This window comes from Onthophagus taurus, chromosome 1 (assembly GCF_036711975.1).
Source record: "Onthophagus taurus isolate NC chromosome 1, IU_Otau_3.0, whole genome shotgun sequence".
NCBI lineage: Eukaryota > Metazoa > Arthropoda > Insecta > Coleoptera > Scarabaeidae > Onthophagus > Onthophagus taurus.
Window position 1 is genome coordinate 6,595,995 of NC_091966.1, and position 24,453 is coordinate 6,620,447.

The window sequence follows — 24,453 nt, forward strand, 5'->3', positions numbered from 1 at the left end:
GAAGCCGCCCATCGAAACAGATACTCAAATTTTTTACATTATCCCCAAAGCTAAGACGACTTTCACCCATCACCAATTGCAAGTTAGTTTTTACAAACTCAGCCGAAGCTCTATCCCCAAAAACCATAACCGACGATATACTAGAATTAATCCGTAGACAAAGCTTGCTAGCAAGTTCTTCGACCTTAACTAAGTCATGATTAATTTTGCTTTCAGAATCTTCCATATCACATAGTTTAAAAGAGATCCGTTACAGTGATCCAAAACATTAGCGAACCCAATTGTAGATATCAGATATAACAGAGGACCCAAAATAGAGCCCTGTGGAACACTCGATATAACATCTGAAGTATTGGATGACTATCATTAAGTTTAACCAACTGCTTTCGTCCAGACAAATAACTTTGTACTAAATGAATCGAACCTAAAAATATAATGGAGCGCGGCCACTAGAGTATTATGATGTATTCTATCACAGGCCTTAGGAAAATCCAAAAGTGTTAAGATAGTAACCCGTTTGTCGTCAATTGCTTTGAAGATTTCATCTGTCACCCAGAAGCGCAGTAGCGCTACTAAATCCTGGACGAAAGCCAGAGTGACAACTGGGCAACACATTATAGTCATCAAGATGGCGGCGAAGCCATGACCCTCTCACAAACCTTGGATAATATAGGCAATATACTAATTGGTCTCAAGTCCCCCAATTCATGAGGATTTGGGGTTTTTGGAATTGGAGTCACCAGGGTGATCTTCCACATATCAGGGAACACAGAACATTCAATGGACTATAATAGTTATATATATGGCACAAGAAGGGCAAAATTGCAGGACAACGCAATAAAAGCATTTTAACACTTATGCCATCCATACCAACAGAGATTGATTTGATTCCACATAGAATATTGAAAATTTCAGTTTCATTTGTAAGAGAAAATGTTAGTTTTTCAGTGACTTCTGGAAATATGTTATCCAATAAAGGCAATCAACTCAGCACTTCCCGAAACAATGTGTTTAAGAAAGCCCGTTTTTCTCTCAGAATCGTCGAGTTAGTATAATTGCGTTAGTATTAACAACTATAATACTGGAAGTGAATGGGACATCTGCTTTGGCGAAATCTACTATAAGCCTGATCACGAAATCTCATAAGGAGCTTGATGTTATCAGATTAGTCACCCAAGGGAAATAATTTTTACGGATGAGAACAGTACGCAAGGGCGCATAACGATCAAAAAGATTATGAATTGAATCAACAAAAAAGGTCGCCTTATCATTAAAGTCCTGAAATTGGAGTATCCGGCACCAAGGTATTGATAACAAATCCGCAGAAAACATGTCAGGATTCAGGTGTTTGAAATCACGAAATGTTAGTTTCGGGTATACATTTTTAAATGTTTCATGCATCCCGAGATCAACGAACACCAAACTATGATCTGCAATATCATGAATAGGTCGAACACCACTATTTTCAACAACTGCATCCTAGATCGATAGTTTAGAAATGGGTCCTTGAGGATTTCGAGGTGTTCTCTGAGAGTACCCTGAGAAATCGCTTCAAAATAATGTATCCTTTAACCGTATAATGCTCTGATTATTGCTCTGTATATTGCACCTGTATATGTATGTTTACTTTTATTATTATTGGATTGGGTTGGGTATCTATTAATCTATATATCTGCGAACTAAACTTTCTTTTTCAACGGATGACTTTAAGAATTGTCCAGAAATAGAATTGACGTGGAAAGAATAAGACATTGAAAAAATGAACATATAGAAAAAAATATTTAATTAATATGGTGTATATTAATATTAATTTAATGTTTTTAATAAATAAATAAACATCATCATATTAACGCTTTATTTATTACCAACGTATAGAATTGTTTAGACAGTATTAACAAATAATATTATTTTTAAATATTCTAACAGCACCATAAACGTCTGTATTAAATAATTTTTTTGTCAATTGTGTTGTTAGCATATTTTTACAAATGTAACGTTAGCAAGCAAAACATACGATAGATTTTCTAACACGAATCTACAACATAAATAAAGGCAATTAAAATAAGATGTGTATGACTATGGTACAATAAACGGCGATAATATAATAAATTAAAAATTATAATATTTATTATTGTAACATCACATTTATAATAAGTTTTTTTTTAATTTTTTGTAAGTAATATAGCTAGAGATTTTTTTTATTACCTATAGAGTCGTACTCATTAACAGTTAAACTTTCTTTTTTAAATACGTTTTATCAAGGAATTATAAAATCTATCAATTTTTTTTAGATAATAATTTTAATAATAAATTAAACGAAGATTGTCTACCAACATGTTACATAAAAATTTTCTCTTCATTTATTTAATAATTTTTACCAACGCTATAAAATTATAAAAAAGATAAAAATTATTTTTTTTTTAGTTTTTTTGGAAGAAAATGTTGATTAATTTGATTTCACATTACATGGATGTACATTAAATAGTATTTTTTATCTCTTAATTAAATACATATACACTCATTTACTATATACATACAAAAAGAACGAATTTACACAGAGATACACATGTTTTTTTTTTGAGGATGGGCGGCGGGAATGACAAATAGGTTTTTCTTAGGAGGCAATATTTACAGTTCCGCGTGATCTAAGCTATTCGGTTGATAGTAATGTTGGCTGTGATTCGTTTTCATTTTGGACTCTTTTGGAAAAATCTGGTCATAGTACCGTTCGCAGTCGGGCTGTAACGGTTTCGGCCTTTCCCTGTTACTTTTATAACGTTTTTGTTGAGGCGGTAACGATCGCCGCTGATACTTTTCTGATTGACAAGAATTGGCGGAGGCGCCGAAATACGTTACACCCTCGACTGATTCGCCAACTGTGTTGTACTTGTTCAAACTACGATACGGCCTAGTGTTTCTAAGGTCGTTTTCGATATCGTAATCGCGATCAGTCTCATAGGTGTCGCTATTGTAGATATTGGACGACAGTGTTCGTGTTTTAAGTCCGCCATAGTCGATTTCTTTTCTCTTTTGCTCCTCTAATCTACTCCTACCATTGAACGTTTGTGTTGTTTGCTATATTTACAGCATATGTTAGATAGTGTTAGTTAATATAACATAGGAATATTAGCATTTTCATATATTTTTATTTAAATTTTCTTTTTTTTATTTATTTAGTTTATTTCATTCAATTTTTTATAACAATCTTAATATAATATTGTTTTAAATCATTTTTTTGTGCTAATTTTCCTTTGTCATAATGAAAAACCTAAATTTATTTTAAATAGGGCTAAGTTTATTGTGCGACGTTCTTCCACGTTGATGATATCGCCACACCTGGCAGAGTTTCAGAATTAGAATCAAGTGAGGTGGTTTGAGAATGTGCTCAGTACCGGAGTCTGTGTAGAAAATCAGTGTTAAGTGTTTTATGTACAGTGTAACAAGAAAAATAAGTGGTACGGTGGTGGAAATCATTCTATCTTTTAAACGGCGCGCAACCTTTTAGCTCGCCCCTATTTTGAACGGCGAAAAATGTACTCGAATCGCGTGCTAAGAGAATTTGCATCTCGAGGAAATTGCGTTCGCAATTCATTTCTTTCGTCCGCGCGATTGTAATCTAATAAACAGTAGCTATTTGTTTAAAGCGAGAAACTAAATGTTTGAATTAATTATTTTTATCGCGAGTTTGTACTTGTTTTAACAAGGGTAACGGTTAAGTGCATAGATATGCAAATGATAAGAACACATGTTAGACAGTATACGATTATTTAAACATATTTTAAGGCTTGTTATAAATGAACATCTTTTGTTGAACAAGTTAATTTTCGTTATTTATGATGACATGGTTATAATAAAATTGTTCCAAAACAATTTATTGCGCAATTTTTCATATTTTCTGTAATGAAAGAACTGAAGGTTTTAGTATAAAGAATATTTTTCGCATATTTTATTTTGTTTTTCGATTCAGCTCAATTTTCGAGATAAATCTTGAACCAATCAATAAATAAAATTGAGGTCAACATTTTTGGCAAATTTTCTCTCTAGCATATCTAATCTTTTAAAAAAACTATTTTTAAAACGTTTAAACGTAATACTAGAAGCCAAAAGACCTGTACCATATCCACCAAAAGATCTAATCATTTGAAATGGTGACTTTTGCAGATGCTTGCTATGGGTAGAAATATTGCAGAAGCTACCAATAAATATCAGGTCGCGGTAGATCAAATTAACTCATGGACTAAAACCTGGAAAATAAAATTAAACGAAAATAAATCGACATAATTGAACTTCACTAATAAAAAGTAAACACGTGTTGGCGAAACTTCTTCATCGTATCAATGAGGTAAGTCATCCAACCTTAGGACAACAGTTAGTACGCAGATTTCAAATAATTCAAACTGTTTATTGAGTTGGTATAGTGTTGATGCAGTCAAATTGTTCACAAAGTAGTGAAAATAATTTTTAATGTGAGATAACAATGTATTCAAGGCATTAGGAAACTAAAGAAAGCATGGGTGAAATTCTGGTGTAATTTTAAGCTAGGTTAAAGAAAATCATGCGCTCTGTGCCGTAAAAACTGTATATTTAGCTACTAATTTGTTACATTCAACATAGTGGAAGATATTTAAGGCTGGAACAAAAATTTGTTTGCCATAAAATCTATTTTTGAAATTGCTTTGAGTCCCAAAAAATCAATTTTAGAAAAATATGCAATCCCCCCATTGAGAGTACCATCAGGCATTAAAATAAATTTTAGTGATGTTGCAGTAAACAAAAGCTTTTATTGCCAATATAAAAATAATACATTTTTTATTACGTTAAAAAATAAGATAACACTTGCTTTAGCTAAATCACATTATGATATTCAGAAAAACAGATCTTTCTTTCATTACAACATAAATAAACATTACACGCAGTACATTTTGAGTGGGGTCTAGTTTTGGCAGAACAATTTTCACAACTTCCTCTTTCTTTTGAACTTGCGCTACTGTGGACGCAGTAAATTTGAATTTTGAACTAACATTTTCGCATAATCTAAGTGTCAAAAAAGATGCTAATTCAAAAATTCCTGAAAGCCGTGTTTATTGAAATTAAGAAATGAATTATTTTAAATTGAAGCTTAAAGCTTTCTGTTTAAATCAATGTATAATAATTAACGTTGGGTTGAATTACAAAAATATTGAGAAAAAGAGTATTGAGTTAAAACTAACATTTTCGTATAACCTAAAAATATCAAAAAAGATGCTAATTTAAAAATTTCTGAAAGCCGTATTTATTGAAATGAAGGAATGAAACTTATTTTAAATTAAAGCTTAAAGCTTTCTGTTTAAATCGATGTATAATAATCGTTGGGTTGAATTAGAAAAGTATTGAGAAAAAGAGTATTGAGTTAAAATTAACATTTTCGTATAACCTAAAAGTGTCAAAAAATGCTAATTTAAAACTTCCTGGAAGCTGTGTTTATTGAAATTAAGGAATGAGACTTATTTTAAATGAAAGCTCAATCCTTTCTTTTTAAAATGATTTAAAATGAGTGTTTAAAACTACCGGTACTTTAAAGTACCGTCGGGACTCAAAGGGTTAAGGTATTCGATGTATAAAGATCTTGAAAACATGATTACTGAACTTGCCAAATACAAAGTTAGAAGCGATTTCTTTGCAAAACAGTTCGTTACTTCCAGTGAGAAATTAGATGGCGTTACGTGGTGTAAGAACTTGAGTAAGTAAGTAAGAATTTGAGGTTGCTAGCTGCGTATGTATTAAACTTAGTAAGCAGCTACGCAAACAATCAATACAATTTTAGAATTTAGTTATTGGTCGTTACTTTATTTATAGGTAAGGATTTATTCCCAGTCTAAGAAGAAATCCAAGAAAAGTATTGTTTGAGGTAGTAATATTACATATTTATTACACAACCACAATTGAATGAATAAGGAAACAGCCTAAGAGGATGAAAGTAGAGTATAGGTTGTAGAAAGCAGTTGTAGATGAGCAGGTGTCTGCATCCGATTATTCATTTTTTTTTATCGAGAAGTATTATGATTTCTCTGTCGCAATTGTATCTTGAAATATACAAGTAGTGTTTGGAGTGTCTATAGTGCTTTTGTATTTGTGTCTGTATTTTGCAGATATGTCGGAAGTTCTCAAAAATTTAGTGATGAATATCATCTTCCGTTTTCCAGTTTTCAGAATCTGCCTGCTTTAGATGTAACAGAGTACGGAGAATTATTCCTGAGAAGGGAGTAATTCTAGAGTACTGCAGATGAACAAATTCCTAGTTCTTTGCATCCTAATTACAAAGTACTGCCAAAAATACCATAGCAGCCAACTGAAATTTATCTTCTAAGGAATTGGAACAGTTCATCGGTTGTTGTTTCTATAACTAATATCAGCACCAGGAAATAAGAGATACTGGAGCAGTAATTGCAGAATTCGTCATATCGCATACGTAATGCCTGGAAAAAGATGGGAGCAATTGGAAAAATGTTGCACATAATTTCCATTTTCCTTTGGAAACCCCAGACCGTTTATTCATAATCAGAAGTGTCATTGAAGAAATAAAGCAAAATAGGAAATTTATCCCAGTAGACGAAACAATTGTGCCATTCAAAGGAAAAGTAGTTTTAATCTTTGCTTTGCGTGGATTCCAAACAGAAAATGTAGAACTGTCACTTTTCGACTTTATAGCAGACTTTGCACAAAGCTTATGTTGCGTTAGAAAAAGCAAAAAAATTGCCCGTCTTTCAACACCACACTGCCTCAATCAAAAAACAAAAGGAAAATGCGTTTAGCTTGGCCCCCAAAAGAGGAGCCCTAGCCTGGTACACCGATGCTTCAAAGACAGTAAGATCTGGAGTAGGCATGGGCATCAGTGGACCAAACAGCCACATCAAATTGCCCCTCAGCTCGGACTTAACAACTTTCCAAGCAGAAGTTCTTGCTATAAACTTCTGCACCGCTTTGAACCTACAGAAGGGACAAAAAGGTGCATCCATAAACATTTTCACAGACAGTCGGGCCGCCTTAAAGGCAATTCAGGCCTACACGTGTGGCTCCGCACTGATCAGAGAGTGCACCAACAACCTGAAAGAACTCGCTAGGGGCAATGATGTTACCTTATGGTGGGTTCCAGGTCACAGCAACATTGAGGGCAATGAGAAGGCCGACAAGCTGGCCAAAGAGGCAGCAAACACGCCCTTCATTGGACCCCAACCTGGATGTGGACTACAAAAAAGCCACCTAAAACAAATAATCAATAACTGGGAGGCTTCAAAGATAGCCTTACGCTGGAAAGAACTTCCAGGTCACAGACAAGCGAAGAGTATGATAACTCCGTCGCAAAACAAAACCAAAGAGGTTTTGTGCCTCAGCAAAGGGGATCTAAGAACGCTCTCAGGCTACCTAACCGGCCATGTGCCCCTAAAATACCACCTCTTCCACATTGGACAAGCTGAGGATCAAACTTGTCGACTATGCAACGACGAGTCAGAAACTGCTGAACATATACTGTGCAATTGCGTCGCCAGAGGACGTCTAAGGCACAACGTCTTCGGTAAAACTACCCTGTTACCTACCGACATAAAGGTTCAAGACCTTAGGACAATACTAAGGTTCATTAAGGACCTACATTTGCCCTAAACCATTGGAGGGCTAAAGTTACAATAGATCTTATAGGTCGCGGTAACGAGAGGGGCCGCCCTCCTCAGCCCGGCAGCAATAATAATAATAATAATAGCTTGGCCCAAAGCTGATTGCTGCCTTGATCTAGTCGATCACTGGGCTAATTACGAAGCAACGAGTGGGAGATGTAAGCACCAAAAATGTCAGTATATGCTTGAATAAAATTATAGTTTTAGCATTTTAGTACTGAAATCTCAAGCGCTTGACAGGTTAATAGCACAGATGTGGTGTACGTAACCTGTAATATACTTTTAGAAGTAGATACACATTACTTTGTGATGGCGTCATAAAATATAACCTCATAAAATCAAGAGTACTGCTCATTGATGTGTTATACACTGAGAGAAATATATTCTTGAACGAAGATTATTACTCTTGGCTCAACCTTATCATACTCTTGTATATCCACAAGAAGATCATTTTGTTGAGTGAAGAAAAATCACATATTCTGAAAGCAAGTATACAAATATTCTTGATTCTCAAGAAAACGAGTTCTTAGTAAATCAATAATCTTGAAAAAGAGTATCTTAGTGTTGCATCAACAACAGAGAATAGATATCTTAAGTTATGAATAACATATCTTTCTTTTTAGAAAAACTTATTTATGTGACAACAATCTTGTATAATTCTTCATTTGAGTATTATAAATTATTGACGCGAGAATGAATTTTTTGATACAAAAATTGATATTCTTCGATGATAAGAATATGATATACTTCATACGATAATATTTCTATTCTTAAAACAAAAATTTTTGTGTTAAGAGTATCTTATACTTATTTCTAAGAAATACATTCAAGAATAAATTTTTCTTGAAAGTCAAGAATAATTTCCTTCAGTGTACAAACCTATCATTGCTAAATCTCATACCTAAAGCCTGTTAAACTGTAGCAACTTGGATAAATAATTAACGGATAATGGAATTAGACCCGTTTTTATGTTTGTTCCTAAATTTTATTTTTTTGGATTATATCACAAAAATAAAACATGAAAAAGCAATTCCAAGAATATAGTCTATCCCGTATTTATGATTTAGCTACAGTCAGCCTCTTTAGCCAGTACAAAAATCAATTAGTTAAACATAGAGAGAAAGTTCCCCTTTTCAAATCGCGTCATAAAAATTTATTAAATAAACAATAAATGATTGTGTCAAAATTTCGATCTCAAAACCAATAGGATTGAATTTAAAAACAAGTGTGCAAAAATTATTGGAACTATAACTTTATTTAGGTGACATTTATAATTTTATAAATTTTGGTTGTTGTGAAGCAAAATGTTTTGAAAACACCTTTTGTCCGCTCGTGTTCAAAACTGTATAAACTTGTGTTATTTATAACATATCAAAATATGGTTACATTTTGTTGAATAACGTTCGGAGTTCAAAGGAATTTCGATTGTAAACATAAAAGTATATTTGGTGGCATATTTTTATGTGAATATAGGACAGGTCCGGCGTTCAAACGTAACGGACAAAGCAGAATTTTCCGGGCGAACGTGCGGATCCGGTCTTTAATTTCTGCGCCAATGTGTTGGCCCGCTTTGGTGGCAGTCATAAAATTTCTCCGGCGTCCTTGTCATACGTCTTCCATTTGACTTATTTTCCAATTTGTAGTAACCGGATTTTCCGTCTGGCGCGATTGTTCCCGTCCGGTTTTCCACCGGTTTTCCTACCACATATTCGGCTACAGTGTTGAACAGCTCATTTTGTTTGTTACTCTTTATACATTGTATCACGATTTTGTTTCGTACGCAAAAAATAAACATTCTTTATATGTTTCTTTTTTATAAATCAAGAACATTAAAATATTAATTATTTTGTATGGTTTTAAAAAATAACTTTAATCCAAAAATGGCAAAAAAAATGAATAACATCACAAATTCAAATCGAATTCAATAGATAGGATATGAGCTGTTTCACGAAAATAACAACAAATCGACAATGATTCATTTTACTGATGTTTGCATTTAATCTCGTTTTTGTTGAAAACGCGGACACATTTTTCAAACTAGCGGCGCGAATATTTGAAATGCAAATCCTCATCGTTTTCACTATGAATCGCGTTTTCAGATTGATTACCATTAAATTTATCCACAGGATTATTTCCACCACCGCAGTATTTCACTTTTTCATTTGGTTAATTTAACACTCAAAATAAACGCACGCAAAACGTTGGTGTTATTGGTGCTGTCCAAAAATTCAAATTAAAGTATGCTTCGTGTGGCACACCAGGCATGCAAAAAATATATGCGAATACGAAAATAAAAATTAAATAATCGTTCGGATGACGATGGTGAAAATCAAAACTACGCGAAAAGCATAGATGATAAAGATGAATTTCGTCTAAATGGACTATTTATCAAGCTATAAAGTGTTGTGGTGCTCAGAGTGCAAAGTTATATACACAAGTGCTGAGAAAAGTGCTTTTGTGATTTAAAAAATAGTGTTCAAAAAGATCAAACATAAGTGAGTTAAGATTTAATAGAAATAATAGAGATGCCAAAAAAAGAATAAATGGCAAATTTAAATAAACGTATTTACAGCTTATTTACAAAGTATGTATCTCTATTTGTTTCTATTTATTCCTTTCAGTTAAATTTTAACTTCTTTGGTGAGAGACGACAAGTGCTGTTTCGGCAAGACATGAAGGGAAATTTCCTTTTTTATAACTTTTCGGATGCTTCATCAAAATTCATTATTCTTTTAAACACATTCTGGCTGAAAAATCTATTTATGCGACGACATTTTCTATACTATTGATATCAACGACACCAGTCAACATTTAGTTTTATTTTCAGTGCAGAAAAAGATACCGTGGTTATGATTTCACACACTTTGGCAGTAACCGCCTGGTATTAATTACCTCGACTTAAGAAGAACGTCGTTTAGAATTAAAATAGATAGATTTAATTAAAATACCGTTATAATGTAATATATTTTTGTTCGTTTTTAATGGTGTCGAGGGAATTAACACCTATATTCTATGACCGTGGCTGGTCTGCCTCGCCTCGGTCCTGTGGTGCAGTGCTACACTCTAGTGGGTGGCTGCAGCACCATAGCGGCGAGACGTACCTTCATTGCTTCGGGGCTACTATGACCTCTTCCACCTCTCGGAGTTGTTGTATATATGGCATCTGCGGGAATTCCCCCTGGACCTGTCGCATTTTTCTCTATATCCATTTTCTCTCTGTAAAAAATATAAATTAATATCTAACTCGTAAAAGAAAACAACCGAGGTTTATTAAAAACTTTTTATCCGTTAGCTTGGTGCATAATAATATGTCATTATTATTCATTCCTTTCACTATTAACATTAATAATTAATTATATATACAGACGTAATTTAATTAGCATAATAAATAGGAAAAGCTGAGAGTAGGGAGAGAATAATAATGGAAAAAAATTGCGTTGGAGAGAACTTTACTGAGTTGTTATAATCTTGTTTAGTGTAAAATTTCAGCTTTTTTCTTATTGAAATAGATAGTTAATATACTATAATGCTGACAAAATGGTTTTATAGAAAATATATGAAATAAGTGGATTAATTCACGAATATTTAATTAAATCAATGAGGAAAATAGTGGATTTTTGTGATGATGAACAATAAGGTGAAGAGGGAAACTTGAAAACACAGTAGCCAGATTAAGAGAGATCAAAGATAATTGTTTCTAGATAAGCAATTATTTGAGCTTCATTCTCTCTTTTTAGTCATCAATTGTCCACTCCTGGAAGAAGGCCTTTTTTATATGTTTCCATATTTCTCTGTCCTGGGGCACCTCAAAACATTTGCTTCTCGTAATTCTCTTTATGTCGTCTTTCCATCTTCTTGTAGGTCTGTCCGTAGTGCGTTTTGTTATGGCTGTCAGCATTTCAGCGTCGCTTTTCATCGGTTTAGCTCCACAACTCGTGATATTATATCCATAACGCCATCGGATATCCTCATTTTTGATTCTATCAATTAAGCTGATACCAAGCATTCGTCGCACTTCTGCTTTCTGTATGACCTTCAATTGGTTTACACTTTTTTTGCCATCACCATGGTTTTCAGTATGTAGGACGTCACTGGTAGTACGCATGAATTTGTCTCCGTTTCTCAGTATGTGTTTTTTATTTGCCAAAGACTACCCATATCTGTTGTATTCTGCTTTTTATCTCAACTGTCTGATTCTCTTTCTGCATTCTGGCATGTCCTAGGTAAATATATTTCTCTACACTTTCCACAAATTCGTTGTTTCTGCTTGATATTTTCGCCGCTTTGATTTGTGAAAGTTCATCTCCACTTCTCTGGCTGCTGTATTTGTGTTAGCATGTCTGATAGGTCTTGGATATCGCTGGCCGATATGACAAAATAGCCTACAAAGCGTAGATGGGTAAAGAGGTCCCATTTTCAAGTGCTAACGTGAACCGTTTCGTGAAAACAGGTGTGGCATTAGCATATATGTGTTTCAGGAGGTTTGTGTATCATGAGTCAATCCTAACCTGATCCTGATACAGGAATGCCCAGGTTTCGATGCTGTGGAACACTTTGTGGAAGTCCACGAATGCCAGGTGTAGAGGTATGTTGTGGTGCTATAATCTTTCATGAAACTTGCTTGTTCTATAAATTGATAAGTGTCGAATTTATTTGTTAACTTATTTGTAATAATGTTGGTCAAGAGTTTGTATAGATGTGAGAGGAGGCTAACACTTTTCAATGTTGGCGTTATCTCTTAAAGAATAAAACGACTTCTGCATTATGCCATGTGTCTGGTATCTTACCTTAGTTACAGCACTTGTTAAGTTTTTTAACATCTTGGTGGTGATTCTATTCTTATTCTCCTGGGATTTTTTTGTTGTTTAGATGGTTCAGCGATGTTCTTACTTCCGTTTAGTTATTTCCGGTATATTCGTGGACCCAAAGTTGCAGATGTGCGTTTCCCACTATTTAAATTTTTATTTGTTACCGATTTGTATCCAATCATATATTTTAATCAAATGCAACAGGAATTAAATTCCGAAGTGTGCTGCAATATTTTATTTATATTTTTGTTGTATCAAACGAATACGTATCGACCGATTGACGTTGGTCGTGCACACAAACAGCATTCTGTTGATGGACAGATTTTTAATTACATATTGAATAACTGCGAATTATTCGACGAAGTGTTTGTTTTATAAACAAAATAAGAGCCGCAAATCGCAACACGACTTCAGCAAAATATTAAAGAATGTGTTTTAAAATAGTAAAATTTAAAAAAAATGAGCAAGGACTTCTAGAAAAGAAAAGTTGAGTTAGGTTAGTTTTGTTTACAAATATCAATCAACTCTGACAAAAATATTAGGTAATATTATGATAGGTCAGTTTTCTTTTGAAATCCCAATTAAAGCATGAAGGAATGTTAAGACAGGTAGTTTTCTTTTACAACCTCAATTAAAGCGTGAAGAAACCCCAATTAAAGCGTGAAGGAATGTTAAGACACGTAGTTTTCTTTTGAAACCCCCAATTATAACGTGAAGGAATGTTAAGACAGGTTAGTTTTCTTTTGAACCCTCAATTATAGCGTGAAGAAAACCCAATGAAAGCGTGAAGGAATGTTAAGACAGGTAGCTTTCTTTTGAAAGCCCAATTATACCATGAAAAAGTCTCAGTTATAGCGTGAACGTATGTTAGGATAGGTCAGTTTTGTTTTCGCTTGTCAATCATCCTGGAAAATACTCCATGTTTGGTAATAAGTTATATATTCGCATTTTTTCAGTTTTTACCGATAGGGCGAAAACAAAAGACGATAGCTATTCGAAGTTTTCATCATTAGCAGTTTCTCTAAAAACGAGATCATTTCGTAGATAGCCTATGCGGCCAACGAATTTTTGGCATCCTGTACATCCTAGTACTCATAGAGTTATATATTTATTGAGTATTGGATTTACGTCAGTGTTTGAAATGTGGTGTTGCAAGTATTGGATTTGTATCCGCATCATTACCAGTGTAAGAATTAATTTCGAAATTTGTTACTGCTTTCCATTTCTTCGGTCTGTAGCCGTTCCGCAAAACACACGCTACAACTTCTTCAACGATATTTCACCTTGGACATTTCTTCAGTTTCTATATCTTCCATGCTGTTTATATTGTTCATACTTATTTGCCATCACATATTATTTTCAAATCACTTCATTAATTGGCAATGTTTTTGTCTCCTCCCTTAACTATCTCCTACTTACACCACTAATTGTTACAACTTTAATTCACTCACTGTGTGGTTGGGGATCTCGTTCTATGTGGAGGATATTGAGAAAATATAATGTTGTTAAGTCTAATATTACAGATTTACCTTCTCACCTGGCCGATCCGGACAATATTAATTTGTTTTTTTCTGAAGCTATTGGTGATGTTGTTGTTGAACCTGACGCTGATTTATTACATTTTTATGATAGTTATAGATTAAATCCTGAAGGTACTACTTTTACTTTCAGTGACGTCTCTGTGGAATTTGTTGAGCGAATGTTACTTTCATTTAAGTCCACTAGTGTTGGTTCTGATGGAATTTCCCTGGATATGGTTAGGTTGTGCTGTCCTCGTATTTTGAGTTTTCTTTGCCATATAATTAATTTCTGCTTGAAAAAGTCAGTTTACCCGAGTGCGTGGAAGTTTGGTTTGGTGACTCCTGTTCCTAAAGCCAATCCAGTTAAGGAGTTTAAAGATCTGAGGCCCATTACCATCCTCCCGGTTCTTTCCAAAGTGTTGGAGAGGATTATGGCGGAACAACTACAATCCTTTTTAAATTCTAATCATATTTTACCTCAGAAACAATCTGGCTTTAATTAAACAAATTTTGCACTTAAAGGTGAAATGTGTTTATTATCACTCTACCGGTTTCGCTCTTTTCGGAGCATCTTCAGGAGTTCGTCAATTTTTTGAGCAACTAAACATGTATGTGATAATTTACTGAATCAATTTACTATTAAAATGTTAGACTCTAAACATGTGTTATCGTACATCACTTTTTATTATATTTTAGGTTATGTTGAAACTGTCAATGTCTTGAAACTGGCTTTAGGCGACAGTATAGCTGTGCCACGGCACTTCTTGATCTGACAGATGACGTATTTAGAGCTCTGGATGGAGGAAGATCTACTGTACTTGTGCTTCTTGATTTCAGCAAGGCATTTGATATTTTGAATCATAACCTTTTGTTGGCTATTCTGAGGTTTATTGGTGTTTTTGATTGTGCTGTTTCCTTGTTTCGGAGCTATCTTTCTAACAGGATGCAATCGGTTAAGGTTAAATCTGTTTGTTCTGATCCTTCTACAATTGTAGCAGGTGTACCGCAAGGTTCTATTATGGGTTCACTTTTATTTAGTATATTCACCAGCAATTTATTTTCAAAGTTAACCTTATGTTCCTATCACTTATATGCGGATGATACACAGCTTTATTTCAACCTCATACCTGGTGAGTTGCCTCATGCATGTGACAGAATTACTGAGGAATTGGGTCACTTATGTGTGGAGATACAAAGGCATGCTCTTGTGATCAATCCTGACAAGACCCAATGCATCTTATTTACTAAAAAGGGTAACTTATCTGTTAATAAAAATGACATTAACATTAGTATGCTAGGGGAGCAATTAAGAGGGGTGGACTCGGTCAAGAGTTTGGGTGTAATTCAGGTCGTGCAGAATTCGTGTTTTCGCTTTATTTATAAATTGAGGAGAGGTGATCACGTCTCACAAGCTCTTCAGAATTGTGGTTGGCTGAATATGCGACAGAGATTTGTTTTTCATTACTTGTCTTTTATTCATGGGATTATTTATTCTGGTAAACCTCCTTATCTCTCTCGCAAAATTACCTTCAGAACTGATGTACACAATTTGAATCTTAGGCATGGATTTTGTATTACAGTTCCGCTGCATAGATCGTCAAAATTTCAGTGCTCGTTTTCCTATCAAGTAGCTCGTTTTTGGAATGCGATTCCCAGTTCTGCGAGGTGTGCCCGCTCGGTTCAGTTGTTTAGATCTATTGTTTTGCGCGAGAGGGTGTTTGATCGGTTTTTGTGATAATTGATATAATGTTGCTTTTGATTCTTTCGGTAATTTAATAATCCTAACTACTTGTTTTTATTTTTATTATCTCATTTTCATTGATACTGCTCAGTTTTGATTTGATTTAACTTTTATTTTATTTTCTGCTGCTGTTCTCATTAGGTGCAAGTAAAATCAGTGGCATTGTTTTGCCTTTTCTGCCCTTGCACCCTTTAAGCTATAATTTAAGTTTAATATTATTGTACTTTTCCTTATTATTGTATTTTGTTTTTTCTAATTTGGCTCAATAAATTATTATTTTTTTTTATTGTTTAATTGTACCAACTCTATTGAGTTATGAATTTATGGCTTAAAGTTTCTGGAATATTCGACTTAATCTCGGAACAGTTCATTCACACGTTTACACCTGCGAAATTGACCGTAATCATTAACGAAAGTTTCTAATCCAGACCTGTGCTATTCCAAATTTATAGCATTCTGTGGATTTTAAGAGTCCAAATATTCTTCATTGACCAGAATCTTCTCTTGGCTCCTTTTGGTTCTAAGTTTTGGCACAAACTTCCGATTTTTTTCATTTTGCTTCTCCTTTCATATACATTTTTGATTTTCATCCATTTATATTATTCTTTACATCATTTGTATGTAATATAATTATTTATGAATACCAATTTGAGGTACATAACCGAGCAAAAAATTTACCGTTATTGCAGGTCAATCAATATTGCTACACAAAAACGTTAAAAAAGAGAAACTTGAGTTACGTCGAGTTAAGTGCTTAAGGGAATACTAAAAGCGGTGCACTATAAGAAAGAAACGAGGTGTATCTAGTGGGACAGCAGCAGAATAATTCATTGGAAAGTCGTTTAACGGTATTTACTACTGGTGAAGCAATCACCAATTCAACAACGCTATCTATCTAGCGCAGGTTCATCATGTTAATGCTTCTTAAGCGAGATGGAAAGATAACATAAAAATAACTATATCGTTTAAACGCGCACCACATCCTCAATAAGCTTGCTTTCTCATCTATATAGGAATTTATCAACAAAGGCGCAACTTGAAAAACTAGTACTTGTATAAAGTTAATTTAAAAAACTGGTAATTCATCACGTCAATAAATTTTGATTAGATGAAATAAAAAGAATTTGCTGGTAAAGCAAAGGATAATAGTGGTAATTTTTCTTCGGGCGGTAACGCCTCAGGATGACGGCTTTAATCATTCTGTTCGAAAGAAATCAAGTATGCCTTCAAGGACCATTGAACTTTACTGGTGCTGACCATACATCAGCAGCTAGCGTCGTAAAATCTGTTCCTGTTATCTCGCCGAAGCGAATTGCAACCGTATCCTTGGAGGATTTAAATCACTTCCAACGGAACTGTTGGTAATAGCGCTATGTGGGGAATTGACGCACTTAAATTAATCGTTAACACTTTGTCTCGAGAGATTAAAATTCACATCAGCAAGCTATTATATCGTGAGATTGAGCTTAAAATGTTACAGTTGATTTTTTTCTCATTTTCTTTTATTCTTTGTTATATTTTTTGTTAGAATAGAACTTGAAAGTCGTCTATACGAATTCTCGGCACGTACGGCCGTTCAAGAGCGATGTAGAAGCGTAAATGTCTAGACTGTAATATTCGCTAGTTACGTTAGTTCAGAAAATCTAGCAGAGTTCTTCTAAAAAATAATGATATCAGTTTGTTATTTTTTTTAAATTGGAATCAATTATTATGTAAAAATATCACTTAGGATATTTCAAAAGGAGTATTGTACAGTTATTATGCCGGAAATCTCATTTTTGTGGAGGCAAAGAATGGTTGATGAAAAAATATACAAAAAAGCAACGCACTTGTTCATATTTCATTTCAAGAGCAAACCGTTGCGGCACAGAAAATTTCATTTCAATTTCGTCGAAAATTGGCTCTTTCTCTTTAACAACCGCGGACGCGGTAAGGAGCTTTCCGCTGAGCAGAGTAAATATCCAGAGGGCCTGGTTATATTGAAGTCTTACGAGTGAAACAGATTGTCACGAAACGGATTGGAATACTCAAGGAACGCGGCTACATTGATGAAGTTGTGCCGGAGCGAAAAGGATTTTTTTATAATTTTATCAAAAATCATAAAGAACAATTTCAATTGCGCTTAAAAGATTCTGTTTTATTCAAAATTTGAATCTTAAAAAGATATAAATAGATACAAATCATCCAGAAACCCACCCGGAATTAATTTCACAGCTCGAGCATTTTAAAAGCTCCGATTCTCTCACAGTCAGTGGAGGGTCGTATTTTCATTTCTGGCAATAAACGGAGCCTCTTTTTCATGACGGGGAAGCATCTGAGAAAACGGAAGAGGCGTAGGCGTTATCGCAATCGTCTGCGCGCAGTTTCGCGAAATACGCGGCAATCTGCTAAAAACCTCCCTCTCATTTAGCCATTTATGCCACCTTAAATTTATACCGTCAGCAGTCTCCCCCAAAACGTTAACGGAACGACTTTTTATTAAGGAGTTCACCGCGTTCTCTCGGACCGATCGTAAACAGGAATTACTTTTTAATTAGGAAAGGCAAAAAGAACTCTTAAAACATATCCTCCAGGTAGTTAAATAAATTTTGAGTCCGACTTACCCGTTTAAATCACTGGGTTTGAAGTCTCCTTTACCTGAAACATTAATATATAATAATAATAATAGTACTTATTGACCGTAACAACCAACATAAAAAAGTTAAACAATAATATAAAGAAAAAGAAAAATAAATGATAAATTCATTCTATATGTGAAACTAATTACAATCTGCGGCCAATAGGCGGAGTCCAGATTGGCATCCATCGCGATGGAAGCCATCTGTTCAACTCAACCTAGAGTTGAGAACGACTAATAATTACATATTCAATTGTTTTCCGCAATTAAATTAATCAATTCAAATGATTCCCTATATAACCAATAAATAGATAACAACCCAATGTCAGAGCACTGAGGCAGCATAAGGATTATGTTGATCCATCTGAAGCCGAAACAAGGTGTTACGCAAGTTAACTTTAAAAACGGATAGACTTTTATTTTTAAATTCAGGAGGACAGGAATTATACTCCTTGGCCACATTATATAAAAAAGAGCGCCTGAAAAGAGCTTTCCTGTGAGCAGGAACGGCGATAGTATTTTTGTGTCTAAGATTCAAGTTATGAACATCGGTCCTGTAGGTGATTTTATTATATAAGTAAGGTGGAGTCCCCGTAGTAATTAACTTGTGCACAAGACACAAGAGCTGATGTTTGAATTTGTTTCTGATATTTAACCATTTTGCAGTAACCAATGTGTCACTAATATTTTCACGCTTACGAACGCCATACATAAAACGAAGACAGCTATTTTGAACCCTTTGAATACGATGAAGTTCATACCCAGTTAAACATGGACCATACATGGCAGCACAATGCACAAAATTTGACAGAACAAGTGTTTCGCACAAACGTTTCTTTGTAATTATATTTAAAATGTGTCGGTGTTGATAGAGGCATCTAAGAACACCATATGCCTTTTTCACGCAAGCAGTGACATGACTGCTGAATCGCAGATTGCTGTCGACAAGCACACCCAGATTTTTTGACTCAGGGTGCACTACCAGCCTCTCTCCACCCAAAAATATACCGACACTATCAGAGTCCAAGTTACCAAAGATGACTACCTTAGATTTAGTGGCATTGAGAGTTAGTGCCATCTTGTGCGAGCAATCCAAAATAGCGTTCAGATCTGCATTTATTTTTAAGCAAGCAGAAGCGAGGTGTTCCTTTGGAAAGGTTATGTAAATTTGGGTATCATCTGCATACATGTGTATCGACGAATATTAAATGCACTTAGGCAACTGGGATGTATACAAGTAAAACAATAGAGGAGCCAGAATAGACCCCTGTGGCACTCCCACTCTCACAGGCAGTGATGATGAAGATACATTGTTCAATTTTACTATCTGAGCACGATTGGATAGCAAACTTTCCAAAAGCAAAACCGCTGAGTCGGACAGACCAACATAGCGCAGAAGAGCTAAAAGCATTGAATGGTTAACCTTATCAAAGGCCTTACTGTAGTCCAGCAGTACAAGTATCCCACATAGACCGCCATCACGAGCTCTAATAATATCGTCTGTTACCTTTAATAGAGCCGTTGTACAGCTATGGTTAGGTCGAAAACCAGACTGAGAGGTGGGCAAGATGTTATGATCACTAATATATTTACGCAATTGGACCTCCATGCACCTTTCAAGGACTTTTGAGATAACTGGCAGGATACTAATTGGACGCAGGTCCGCCAAACCTGCTGGATTTGGTTTTTTAGGCAACGGCATTACCAAAGCAATCTTCCAGGCTGAAAATAGACTGTTCAAGACAGGTATTTATAATATGTACAATGTAGGGCAATATTTCAGGGAGACACATTCTTATAAATGTGATGTACAATTCGTCTATACCAGAAGATGTTGATTTAATGCCATTTAAAATTTTAATGATCGAAGAGGTGTCACTGAGTCCAAACGAAAATCTCTCATGGGAATTTGGGTAAAGCATATTTGTACCATAAAAAGTGAGCAAATCATCATCCACATCAGCATAACCAACAGAATTCACAAAATAATCATTAATTTTTCCAACATCATCTAAATGTGCGGGAACAGTGGGTTTGGACCTGTTGACAATCTGTAACTTGGATAACAGCCGCCAACTACTCTTTACATCACTAGTCACAAATGCACTATTTAAGAAAGATTTCTTTTCTCGTCGTATTGCAGAAGTCGTTAAATTGCGTAAGGACTTGTAGTAGTCGAAGTGCGCTATTAATTTAGTTCTTTTATATCGAGATAAGGCTCTATCCCTCAGCGACATCATTAGTTTTATTGTGTCCGTTAACCATGGTACAAATGGCCTATGTAATCTGAGTGACCGAATCGGTGCATGAAAATCTAGAAGTGCCAAAAGATGAGTGTTTAAAAAATGTACTTTCTGATTAACATCAGTTATATGATAGATTGCATAGAGTGGTAACCGGGATAAATCACCCTTCAGACTATAGGCATCGATGTTTGATATAGGTCTACAAAATTTGGTAATCGGAATGGGCCTTGAATCAGAAATAGTAATGTCACATTGAACAAGATTGTGGTCTGACATATGCATCGGTATGCTTGCCTGGTTAATACAACCGTCAGGGTTGTTAGTGATCAAACAGTCAATCAAGGAACTCCAGTTATAACATTAATATAAACATTTGTTTTCGATACAATATAAGTTCTTTAAAGAAATGGAATTTTGTTTATAGCACGAGGAACGTGATCATAAGGATAAGGAGGGTTTGCAGCAAAGACTGCTTTAATTTTACAGGGCGCTATAAACGTTTTACGAGTGCAGAAAATCGATAGATAGTGAAAAGTTTTGGGCGAGTCGTGGGACTCATTTCAGATAAGCGATAAAAAACTGGATCGTAAAATCTAACGGTATTTCACTTTCGTTCGGCACGAAAGCGCCAAAATTGACACGACAGGGAGGGTAGAGATTTTTTTCGCCATTGATGTGTAGGCTTTTGTGTCACAGTAATGTATTTTGTAATATAATGTACTTCGCCCTTAAATGTACCACGAAGTGAGCGTTCGTTAAAAAGTGCTTAAGCATGAAGTTAGACGTATACTGTGTTTTTTTTATATACAGATTTCTTTTGATCTCGAAATGAAGCATTATTTTTTATCAAATTATAGCGGTTCTTATCGCTTTTATGTCGGGGTTAACCAACTCAATTTATGAACACTTGCTCCGTGTAACAAGATTTTTACCGACCGCTCTTTTATATTGCGAGAACTTCCACTTTGATGTATGTAAAGTAAATCTTTCGGTCTAGTTCACCCTGACAGTTGAAACAAATAGACTTACGTGCGAAGCAGCACTTTTCCGTGCGTACGGCGTATATGCAGGCACAAACGATCAGCAGGAGGGCGGCCAATCCAACACCGGCCAAACTCACCAGGGTACTCATCTCCAAAGGCTCTGAAAGCACGAAAACGGGATAGGATGGAATGAAAAAACATGAGAAAATAAATCGTTGTTCATTCAAAAGGAACATTTAATAAAAAAAGTGCTCCCTAAAACTTGTTTGTTGTCTAATCAACATTTTTTATTTTTTTTTGTTATTTATTATTTAATAACAACTCGAATTCGTTTATAAAGGTTACGTTCTGTAGGTTAAGTAGAGCTTGATTGCATTTCTAGTAAAACGTCCAAACTCTTCGCTTTTACCAATTCCAGAGAATTACCGTGCTCCTCTTAAGAATTTCATCCAACGGGATCGCGATAAAGCATAGTTTTCCGGTTGCGAGATGGATGAAATTTATTCGTGGCTCGGTATCTCGGATCAAAGGTGGAAATTAAGACGTACCGTTTCCCACGGATTGCAGTCTCGCGGCTATCTAGTTTCGTTGATGAGATTTTTCGGGCCATCTGGCATGCAAATGTCGTTCGCTTGGATGTGTCCCAGGTTTTAAATTTTCCAACGTCCGTCCTTCGGGCCGCTAATCGCCTGAAACCGCCACGAGACGAACGATTCCGCCTCAGAATGCATTATACGATTCAACCGTCCATGAATTATTTATGTGGGAACTGTGAATGTCACAGGAATCAATTCCACGAATATTACATCTCTTTCAGACATACTTATTTTGTTTCTAACTTTATTTTTTATCTTTCTCTTGTATTGAAAGATAATAATAAATTAATACATCATTAGATCATGGTAATAACATGATTTCCAGGATAAATTTGCGCTTATTACTATTTCATGTGAAAACGTATTCTGATTGATTTTCGCTATTTTATAACATTATGATAGAGGTAAATATAATTATTGATCGTATGTTAATATATAGTTCCTTGTTAAAACCTTAAGACTTTAAACCTTCACATAACAGAATGACTCCAAGATATAAATCATGATTTCTAACGACGTAGGAGGAACAGTATTATGAGTGAGAATTCGTTAGGAGCGATCCCGGATTAAAAGTATCCTTTATTCCGCAACAAACGGAATTTCACCACCAATTCTTTAATACTACCAAATGTACTATTTACTGAGAGTAGTATAAAAATGAGAGTTCTGCAACGGAAGTTGCTCTCCATGCTCCCTCTGTGATGTCACACTCCAATTCGAAAGGTATAGGGAGAGTGACCAACCTAAATATGGGGGAAAAACTTAGGTTGGTATTTGAAAAGTAACTAGTATCTGGTGATTTTTTAAAAAGTTTAAATAAGCTAGCGCCACCTGTAGGTGAGAGGATCAATGTGACCATGAGTAAAAAATTGTAGAGTACTTATACGAGGTATGGGGGGAGGGTATTATTATTTATTTAAAAAATGATGGAAAAAAGATTGCATGTTGGAGGAGGATGAGGAGAAAGATATTAGAGATTTGAATTAACGGTTTTGAACGCTTAAAAGCACGCCTCACGACGTTGGATTGCGCGTGCGCAGGAAGCCGTTAATTCAAATCTCTAATATCTTCCTCCTCATCTTCTTCCAACGTGCAATCTTCTTTTCATTTTTTTAAAAATAAATAAATAATGATAATACCCCCCACACCTCGTGTAAGTGCAGAACTCTACAATTTTTTACTCATGATTACGTTGATCCTCTCACCTACAGGTGGCGCTGCTTTATTTAAATTTTTTCTAGTTACTTTTCAAATACCAACCTAACTTTTTTCACCAAATTTAGGTTGGTCTCTCTCCCTATACCTTTTACATTGGAGCGTGACGTCACAGGGGGGAAACTCCCTGAAACTCCTATTAAAAAAAGTAGTCGGAATTTAAGAAACTCTTCATCAAAAAAAGCGGAAAGCAAGAAGTTATTATATCGAGTATTGAGTAACGTATTGACTTTCAGAGACTTTTTAAATAAAGAGCGCCAATTCATAACACTTAAATAAAGTAAGTTTTCTCTCAAAGTCTTTTAGACCACGTAATCAGTTTTCTTATTTGTTAAAATCTTATAATTTGTTGGAAATGTTATGTGCTCGCGACATCAAGAACTATATCAAAGTCAGAGCAAGCCCGGATTTTTGTGGTCTGAATTAAAAGCCAGAGAACCTATAAATGAAGCTATCTCTTCAGTGGTAGCTAGTAATTGCCTTCTTAAGATGTCGGTAAATGAGAATATTATTTTTAATTTTGTAGAATCTCATCATAAAACGACCACCTGTTACCGATAGCGTTCAAAGAACCAAGGTTCCATGTCGGCGTAATCAACATGGAGGCTGTAAATGACAAATTTCAATTTCTGTCTATACCTCCTGCTCCGTCTTTTTCTTCCATTTCATGTTAGATTTGAACATCCGCGTTATTGCCTACCAATGAGCATCACTACTCAACATCAGTGTTACCGTATTGCTTTTCGTTACATTCTCCCCGCACACCATCTCATAGTCTAGTTTGTCTCTATATACCGAGATAGAAACAAGATTGCTCTACAATATCTGTTTCACCGCAAAACCAGCAACCGGTTGATTCTGCCTTTCGTATTGACAGTAGATAGCTGCTAAAAACTCCGTGCGTCGTTAGTGTTTGAGTCACATAAATCACTTCCTCCCCATTTTCTGCCTATCCACTCAAACCTTTTTTGTACATTCATTTGTCCTGGCATAAATTGATACTGAGCAGGCCACTCGTTTGGAACATAATGATATTTTGTAGCACGACTGTTCTATTTATGGTTTCATATCTGCACCT

General features: G+C 35.0%; 1 protein-coding gene across 5 annotated transcripts in view; it reads right to left on the bottom strand.

Annotated features, from left to right (window-relative positions):
- Positions 1 to 1,841: 1,841 nt before the first annotated feature.
- The window catches only part of LOC111418513 (kin of IRRE-like protein 2), a 301,789-nt gene continuing 279,177 nt past the window's right edge, over positions 1,842 to 24,453 (bottom strand). For 2 of the 5 annotated variants that reach the window (XM_071195858.1, XM_071195864.1), the window contains exons 10-13: positions 21,611 to 21,724; positions 18,322 to 18,355; positions 10,751 to 10,865; positions 1,842 to 3,075 (exon numbers count right to left, since the gene is read on the bottom strand). In XM_071195858.1, coding sequence (XP_071051959.1) covers positions 2,629 to 3,075; positions 10,751 to 10,865; positions 18,322 to 18,355; positions 21,611 to 21,724 — 710 coding nt within the window. In that variant the 3' untranslated portion in view covers positions 1,842 to 2,628. Of the gene's footprint in view, positions 4,245 to 10,750; positions 10,866 to 18,321; positions 18,356 to 21,610; positions 21,725 to 24,453 lie in introns of all 5 variants that reach the window. The other 3 variants (XM_071195868.1, XM_071195871.1, XM_071195860.1) reach the window with 3 other exon arrangements.